Source organism: Poecilia latipinna, unplaced genomic scaffold, assembly GCF_001443285.1.
Source record: "Poecilia latipinna isolate Pla-1442-1.1 unplaced genomic scaffold, P_latipinna-1.0 Scaffold609, whole genome shotgun sequence".
NCBI classification, from domain to species: domain Eukaryota; kingdom Metazoa; phylum Chordata; class Actinopteri; order Cyprinodontiformes; family Poeciliidae; genus Poecilia; species Poecilia latipinna.
Genome location: NW_015113225.1, coordinates 109,019 through 118,594, shown reverse-complemented (window position 1 = coordinate 118,594; position 9,576 = coordinate 109,019). Strand labels below are relative to the sequence as shown.

Below are 9,576 nucleotides of genomic sequence, written 5' to 3'. Positions count from 1 at the left end.
AGCTAAAGGACAAGCTAAAGTTAGCTCTTAACGACAACTTTACACCTCAATTGAAAATCTAAAACACCTGAAATAAATTGATTTACACTGCTTGCTGATGTTTAAAACAGTTTTCATCTTGCTGGTGAAAACTGAACCTTTTTTCTTTTTTTCAGGTATATTTAATTTTATGTTAGGACTGCTTGTAATGAGATCCTGCCTGATAATTGGGATAGATATCTTTTGGAGTCCCATCCTATCTTATCTCATTTCAACCTCAGTATTTAAAATTCATATATTTTTGTTTACGTTCAACACCCCAACAGCTAAATGAATATAATTTGTGCCTTAAGTGACTAATTGATGGAGTTCATTTTTTTAAGATGTAGTCTCATAAAAAAAAAATCTTCCTGATAACAAGTAATCATGCCCACGAGTTTATACCAGGTAGGACAAAAAATATATAAATTACATATAAAGGTTATGGAATATCCTTAGAGTGACTAAAAATGGAAAAGGAGAGGCAATTTGCCTGTTATTTCCATGGAAATCATCATAGAGGCTGTCATATTTGTGACAATCACGCTGTCATATCTTTTCTCTCGTGCAGTAATATTTTAAGCTGCACAGATTTGCTGTCATTACCTTGGAGTAAAGAATAGTTCAGAGTCTTTGAATGAGCATGTATGTCATCATTTGTGATTCCATTATAACTTATTAGCCTGTCAGCTAAATGTCAGGCACAAACCTTCCTCGTAGGTGGGATTCAGATTACTCTCTCAATTTCTTGGAAAACATAAAACATGTTTCTTTTGAATGTCAAAACAACAGAGAGGATCCTGTTGTACTTTTTTTTTACATGAAAAAAGTACCCAAATGTACTTTTTTCATGTAAAGTTAGCAACTTTAAGAATGCACTTAGATTTCCGTTGAAATGCTTTAAAGAAAAGAAATGTTTAGCTAACCCCAAAAACTCTGGCTATTAATGTCTCTAAAGTGTATTTCTCTCTGCTGAACTGAGTTAACCAATGTAGTGTCGTTTTTTTTTTTTTTTTTTAAGCACAATCACACTCCATTAATTATGGGCTTCTAATGATTTAGTATGATCGTTCTGTTTTGAATGGGAAGTTATTATGCAAAATACACTTAGAAACAAGAACTAAGTGCGCACATTTGCATCCCCTGTCCATTTTCAATTAAGTCTGATAACGGAAAGAAGAATGGTCAAATATCCAACAAGAATTAAGCCACAACTTTTATTCATGGCCAAAACTGTCTGTGGTTAATGTGCAACTTGTTAGACATCAGGCAAACTAGTTGAAGGGATGGATGTGTAAATTTAATCCCAATTTTTGTTTTTCGAATCAATCAAAACGGTGTCCATATTAGCATTCCACACTCAAAACGGAGTAGTTTAAATAAATCATTTAGGCCCATATTGAAAGTGAAATTCATCCTCTTGAGTATAAGCTGCTGACTGGAGCAATAGATTTTTTTTTTCCCTAACAGGTTTAATTTGCGTGATGCAGGATTATCATTACAAAATGAAAACATCCTGTATCCTCTGCTGCACATAGCATTTGTTAGGAAGGTTGTGGGCATTAGCCTCGTTAAAGGATGAATATGAAATCAATGTTTGTTATAACTTCATGAATTAAATCACATCCATTAATCACAGGTACCACTAGCTTACGCCAGTGATGATGTAAGTGAATACTTACTGTGCCTCTCAGCTCCGGCAGCCATCCTTGAGGTGGACGCTGCGTCACCGAGGGTCGTTGAGAAAAAAAAAAAAAAAAAATGTTTCATTGTTACTGGGACAACAAGCTTTTCCAGACACAATAAAATCTAAAGAGGCCTTTGGTGGTTCTGTGCTGCCATTATGCTGAAGTGTTTGGGGTTTTTGATTGGTTTGTTACACCTTTTCAGCATAATCTGTTCATTATATTAGTCTGAAATTCAGCTGCTACATTTTACTAAAGTATCTGGTTAAAACTGTTTGTTTGTTGATTAGACACTTGGATTTAATACTCTCCAGCTGGAAAATTGGTTATGCTTTACCAGCTCCACGAAGCACGTAGCATTAGGTATGTTTGTTATTATCAAGACACAGAAAATTGGATTTGTTTTTTCTGCTGTTTTTTTTTTTTTTTTTAATCAGGATTTGGAGGAAAAGTACAGGAGAGGAAGGGTTATTGTTATGGCGTTTGCCATATTTTTTCCTTTCCTTTCCTTTCAAGCAATTTCAGTGTATTTTGAGTTCTGATTAGGTGAAAGTCCTTGTAGAAAGAGGTGCTTGAATTACTTTTATGTTGGCAGGACGTCTGAGTGGATCGAGGGCCGCAGTTTGTGGTCAAAGCTTGAATGTATGAAAATCTAATTAGACTCCAGCATCCGTTAAGCGAGGGCATCACTCAGCAGCATGCCAGCATCTGCTTAAACTCTGGTGTCGTCATTTCTGGAGGGTTCAAAGATGAGACAGATGAGATTGAGAGGACGGGAGGCAGGATGATGCAAAAGAGAACGTCACTGCAGCTATTACTTTCCTTTAAATTAAAAGCAGACACACTGAAGCTCTTACCTGGGTACAGTGGGGAAGAAAGGGGGATCAGGAATTTGAAACTTCTATTTACTTATTTAATAAAAAGCTAAATTATTAACAGAGTTGAAGCAATTTTCTGTGAAAGGTAATAATGGCAAAATAGAGCAAAGGCAAAGGTTCTCCAGGGTACCATTCGAGATAGCTGGTTTCTCTACATGACGGTGGGATAGTTATTTTAGTGAAATACTTCATGTTAGTAACTTGTGATATAATCTGAATATTAAACCTAACATAAGAGAGGTGCACGTGTAATTACTGTCCCATATAAACGCTCACACTGTTTTTCCGTGGAAAAAAAAAAAAGATGCATGAAAAACTTTGGTGTATGGATAGTGAGCGAGTTTCTGATTTTAAACCCCTCAGCTTATTAGAATTTATATTGAATTTTAATGTGAAGAGAAATAGAAATGGTCTGGCTAAGAAATATATTGAATATATAGAATGTATATATCTAAGACTGACAAACTCCGTGAAGGATTTTGATGCTTTGATTTAAGTAATTCAATATGATGTTATTGATTTGGGCTGAATTATAAATGAGAAAGGTAGCTCTGCAAAATAAAGGCCTATACAGTGCAGTGGGGAATATGTTGATTCCACTCCTACTTACAAAGACAGTCTCTAATTTTTATAGTAGTTTTTTATTGGACAAAGAAAATAACCACAAAACAGAAAAGTCACATTGCATAGAAGTAAAACGGGCCAGGCAGAGTATCTGACCCAACCGTCATACCAACCCAACAACGGGACAATCACTTTAGCTCAACCAATCAAACCTCCAACCAGTCAAACTCATCTAGCAGCCAGCCAATCAATTTATCCTAAACCATCAACCAGCCAGTCAGTGAGTTTCATTGAAATCCAACCCAACAAAACAGATTTTTTTTTTTAACTTCCTTTTGTTCATTTTTGTTTTTATATCAGTCTTAGAGAAGTCCTTCTACCGGGAAATCTTTGACAAGAACATTTTTGCCAACTTCACAGCTGTTTAAATCTAACTTATTTATTTTTTCTCACAATAAACCACTAAATATTCCAATTCAATCACTCGTTTTTAATACCAGCACAAACACTCTTACCCTGCACCATTACTGATTGCTACACGTTTTGAGATTTCCCCCTAAAGAGAGCAGCTTCATCAACCAGTTCAGTGTGAATTTGGAAAACAACCGTTGCAGAGAAAAGACTAATCTGTTGTTTTTCACTGCACAGCAGGTGGACAGCTTGTGTATCCACGCTGCTTACTTTGTGTTTTTTTTTTTTTTACTCTTTGAGTGCAGTTGATCCGCACTCATAGATCAACTGCACATGCACTTCACACAGGCTGTCCCTGACAACATCTTGACATCGCTGTTGTCGTACTAATCTTCTTCTTTGCTGTCTCTTCAGACTGCTATGGATCAACTGCACATGCACTTCACCCAGGCTATCCACAACACGGTGTTCCAGGTCGTCCTGGGGTATGTTGAGCTGTGTGCTGGCAACGCGGACACCAAGTTCCAGAAGATGCAATATAAGGACTTGTGCACGGTAAGGACAGAACTGTGTGTGCAGTGTGTTTGTGTAATAATGAGATAACGCGAGTGCTGTAGCACATGCAAAGCCTTTGCTGTGATGAATTAGCATGATGTGTCATTTACAGCACGCACAACTACACATCAAACTCTTTATTTTGTCTTGCAGCGCAACCCCTCCTTCACACTTCTTTTACTGCACAGCCAAACATACATATGCTTCATTTCTTGACACGGGAATTCTTCACAGTTCCCTCGCAGGGTGAAGTGAAGGATGAGAGCATGTAGCCAGTGATTGAGCGCACCCTGCATTGTAGCTCCTCACGAGATAATTAATCTTGCTCCCAACACAGAATAGCATTGCTGCGGTAGCACCTTTTGTCAGGTCCACACATCTCAGTCGCCCTTTGTCTTTGTCTTTTTCTATCCCCTCCTCCGCCCAAACAGATTTTATTTGCATGCTCAGTAAGCCATCGCTTGACCAATACGTCACAAACTTGTCGAGAGAGCATCCCCCTCGAGGCCGTTTTAGTCCGACCGACAGAATGGAAAGAAAATATAGGGAGGTAAATGTTATCGCATCCTTATGGTGAAGCATCCGTTGCTCCGTTTGGCATTGCAGTGTGAGAGCACAACATTTGCCAGGGGGCGTTGCCAGCTGTGCTCATGTCAGCGATGGCCCGTCCTTTACCTCTTACCTTTGTATTACCTCTTCTCTGTCACCGATCATCTGTTGCTCTGTTTATGCACGCTTCCCTGTCGCACTCATTAAATTGCTTCTCCTTGGCATTTTTCAAGTGCCCAAGGTCAAGTCTTCAACTAATATTTGAACCAGTTTTTTTGTTGTTTTTTTTTGTTTTTTCCATCCACTCTTTCAAGCTCGTGCACAGAGTCGTTAGTGTGCTCCATGATCTCAATTCAGGCTGTACAAATATTCCCTGCGATTCCATTTCTTTCTTTTTTATTTTTTTTTTTTTGTGTACCTCTAACTGCCTCTGAGAGTGGATCTGAACGATGGTGTGCATGAAACTCTGCCGTGGTTACAGGCAGACCTTAGTCTTCAGTTGTGTTTGATGGATTTCCTCTCACACAGCGTGTTGCCTGGCCGATTCTTCTAACACCACGAATGCGCACTGTAGGTTTAAGCTCTCTGTGTTCAGACTGCGAGGATGTTCTGTTAATGTTCCAGCTATGTGATGCTGAAGGGGCAGTACATTCTCACACACTCGAATCAAGGTCCGTGCAAACACCCACATGCGTGTCCTGTGTGCAGGAAGTTTTAGGATTTTTTTTTTTTTCCTTGCTTCAACATCTCATGATAGGTTGGTTTCTCCAGGCTATGTCTGCCCACCTTAAAATTATTTGGTGCAATAAAACCTTTAAAAATATATATTTGTTGCTTGATTGCTTAACTGATTAAAGTTCTATTCTCTTATCCTATAGTATACTATAGTGCTATATTTATACTTTTAGGCGATGGATTGAATTGTGCTTCATGAAATCTTGAAAGCTTGTTTCTAAACCGTCTTTGCAACTTTGTTCCTGACCTTTTCGTCGTGTCGTTTGGTCTTCGTAATGTTGTATGTTCTCTAACATTTTTAATAAATCCCTGAGACTTTTGCAGAACGGCTGTATGTATTCTAAGATTAACTTACACACAGGTAGGCATTGGGAATGGTATTTTTCTCTCCTTGTATAAGTTTGTTTTTCTTTGAAGCAGAACATGAATGTTGAGGAAATAAAGTCTTGTCAAAAACATTTGATTTTCTATTCAATAACACATTAAAGTCACACGTCTCCCCTAAGCATTTGGGCTGGGGTGAGAGTACAGATCTTGTGGAACCCTGGCAAAAATAAAAAATAAAAAAATAAAAATAAAAAGTCAGTGTTTGCAGAGAAGAACAAACTTCTGACCATGTTCCCTAGACAAATAAAGCTTCAGAAAGTCTCCCAACCCCCTGAACTTGCTGCTAAGTTATGCTCTTTAAAAATTCAGGGGAAATGGGAGCATTGGCAAAGGTCAGTTCTGATTGTGAAAGGGTCTTATTAATTTTACAACATCTCATTAAAAGATAGTTTCACTTCTTATTCATTCCCTGCTCTTCCTTTTTTTAATGCAAATAAGAGAATTAACTTTTTTTTTTAAATGCCGTAGGTCGGTGCAGAAGTTTGGCTATGCATTCTGCTGAAGTTTCAGCGACTGTAAATTATAAGACTTTACTAAAGAGTCTTTCCTTTTTGGTCCTGAATATCTTATGTGTGCAGAAGTTTATTTTGTTTTAATGCTTCTTATTGTGTGGTTGGTTATTATATGGTTGTTTTTGACATCTAATAAATTTGAAATTTGGATTAAGTAAAAAATAAATAATCACATTTTTGTAGTTACAGCTGTTTGCAAACAGAAAAGATTTCCTCATTTTTTTGTATTCCTAACAAAACATTGATGGGCTGTAGATATAAAATACCCTTCCTATAGTCGTTGGTTTTAAAACTTTTGAATGTATTCTTGTGAAAACAAAGTTTTTCTCGCTGCAGCACAGCAGCGACGACACATAGTTGACTCAGTTTGCCTTCTGCTTTAGATATTTATTGAAAATGCAACAAAATGATGATGCTTCATAAAAAAATAAATAAATAAATAAATAGCCCCAAGTTGCTCAGGTACCACGTGCTTTCTATTGGAGAAGCATCTTAAGCTTTGTTCACAACAATGGGTGCAGTAACCGTCTTCAGTCCAGTTAAGTGCAGTTATTATGTCCCTGTCTGTGTCCGTTGAGCCCTTCAACAATCTACAGACACAGGTATATCACACACAAACAGAACAGCAGAGCGCTTCTGTGTGGGTGTAGCTTAGGTTACTTCTTCTCATTAAAGGCTCACTGAGCAGAAGATCTCCGCCCACGCACTGAATCACCCGTCATCCCAGTGCCTTGGCAACACGCTCCTGTGTGGCCGATGGAGAACGCAGAAAGCCGGCGTGAGAGCGGTCTCGTCTGAACTGGCCTGGAGTTTTTCAACGCATGCTAGTAATTTACTGAATTAACTGGCTACTGTGCTCCAATGGTCTCCAACTTTCTATAATTAGAAAAATCCTTCATAGAGACTTCTAGTGTGATTGTGTTTTTCTACCAACGCAAGGGCCAGCGTAGATGTGTTTTTAGAGAGTCAACAAAATTATCTAATGCCAGTCATCTTGAAAACTCTTAACCATAAGTAGTTTGTACATTTCAGTTATTATACACTTTAATTTGTTTGATAATTATTTTTTAACGAGCTTTGCTAATTTTCATGTAAAAGAGATGAACCGTTCTTTGTTAAACGCTCTTCAAAATGTGAAAGTCAAAACAATATATTTAAGTAAAGCAGATATATTTTTTTAATCTATGTAAGTTTTCAAGGTAGTGTTTTTTTTTAACATAGCACATTCCTTAATATGAGAATAATTTAAAACGGTTTAGTTTAAATGTAGTTTTTAAAATTTCATTATTGTAACATTTCTGACATATTGATTGTGAACGTGTGTTAGGCATGTAAAACAGTCATTTAAGTTCAATTCTTACAAGTTTATTACTAATAATAAACAAATACAGGTATCCTGATGTACACGAGGATATGCTACCAATTATCTAGGATGTTTTTAAATAACTGCAAATGTATTATTGTGTAATATTGTCAGTAAGCTGCAACAATGCCAGCTGCACTAGGTCGATATTTGGTTTCAGATCTTTTTTCCCCCCAAAATAAAAAGAAAGATGAAGCAAAATGAGGCTTCCCAAACTTGCATACCTAACAATTTTATGTAAAGATGCAGTTTTTACAGTTCATCTCAAAGTGTGTCAGCTTAACTTATGCAAAAACTGTACTTTCACACTCAGTCAATAAACATATGTTCATTTAAGCTTGCTTGTCTTCAGCATTTTAGATCCCCACACGTAAGTGCTACCACTACGTTGTTTACATAAGCGCTTCACAGATGTCATGCCATTGCCCAAATAATTTCATTGTACCCTGTGCAGTGACCCTGTCTGTCCATGCAGATAAAGAACCTCTCACCTCAACATGCCAAATTCTTGTGATTGTCTGTGACTTGCTCCTATCTTCTGATTCGTTCAACTAGTAATTATTATGCCTGGGTGCTCATAAGCTGCATAACCTCTCGGTCCCAGTTGCTGATTGTAAAGAAAAGAAACTGTGAGGTCACATCAAAATTAACTTGTCCAGGTAAATCTGCAGACTGTAAATTTTATTCTTCAATCCAATATGCAGGCAATGTATGAAATGGGGACGCTTTATAAATGAAACATGAACATCAAAGACAATACTGAACTTTACAATATTCTTATTTTCTTCACATAGACTATATATTAGATACAGTGTCCCTCATGCTAAGACAAATATATATTGTGACAGCATCTTGGAAAACAAAACAAAAAAGAAAAACAACAAAACTTTAGCATTGTAAATAATTGCCTTGGACTTTTTGCCTGGAAATATCCTTCAAGCAATGCTAATAAATCTGAGTCATGCCATTTGTTCCTTCAGTGGACTTTCAGAGTCCTTCCCGTTATTAATCTGCTTCAGATGTTTTGACAAATGTTCTGTTGAGAGATCGTCTGATGCTGGTTTATCAATCGTGGTCTCTGGGATTTTAAATTATAAATCCTTAATACATCCGCTGCTTGTAAATGTGTTATTCTTGTTACAAGGTCTGCAAATGATGTTGAAGTGTGTTACGAAAAGGTATTTATTAAGTTTTAAAAAAAAAAAAAAAAAAGAAAAAAAGCATGGCCATCCTGCACTTTAGTGTTCCTTTAATTTTGCGATTTGTTTGCGAGGTTGTTTGCAGGACTCTGCTTTCTGACACTAGGACCTTGAACTGTGCCAGCGCTGACTATTGTTAGCAGCTGAATTTGTCCTAATAGGATCAAATTGTGAGTCAGGACATGTACCTGTGCAGACTCTAGGACCAAAGATGCAGAGTCAGGAATGTTGGTCAAAATCTTAGACTTTTAGTTGGATTCATTTTTAGTAAATTTTTATGAAATGCATTTAAGTCATAAGCTGATAACACAACCATGACAGTTTTGATTAATGTAAATTGACACTAAATGCTTTTACACTGTGCACAGTCGTCCTTTGCAATTGCATAGAATTGGGGTAATCGCATTGTTTTGAAGGACACCTGTTACAGGGCTTTGTTTACTTGAAGGCGATCCACAGGGAGTGAATCCTATCGCCCACACACACACATACTGGCGGCTCCACTTTGAGTGTTTTAATCCTGCACCGAAAGCTGTGAACACTTCACTGCTGCCACGATTGAGTAGTTTGGAATATCCCGCTTGTTTTATGTTTGAACTGTTGGTTTGCTTATCTGCTTTTGTTTTGCTGCTGTTGTTCCTCTTGATTCAAAATAAAGTAGCACGTAATGTCTAATTCAAATCAAAGAAAATCCATTTTAAAGAAAGAAATGTCAAATAT

General features: G+C 37.2%; 1 protein-coding gene across 2 annotated transcripts in view; it reads left to right on the top strand.

Moving 5' to 3' along the window:
* Positions 1 to 9,576, top strand: part of vps50 (VPS50 subunit of EARP/GARPII complex) — a 121,052-nt gene that overhangs the window by 46,937 nt on the left and 64,539 nt on the right. For both annotated transcript variants that reach the window (XM_015042936.1, XM_015042937.1), the window contains exon 12: positions 3,971 to 4,111. In XM_015042936.1, coding sequence (XP_014898422.1) covers positions 3,971 to 4,111 — 141 coding nt within the window. The remainder of the gene's footprint in view (positions 1 to 3,970; positions 4,112 to 9,576) is intronic.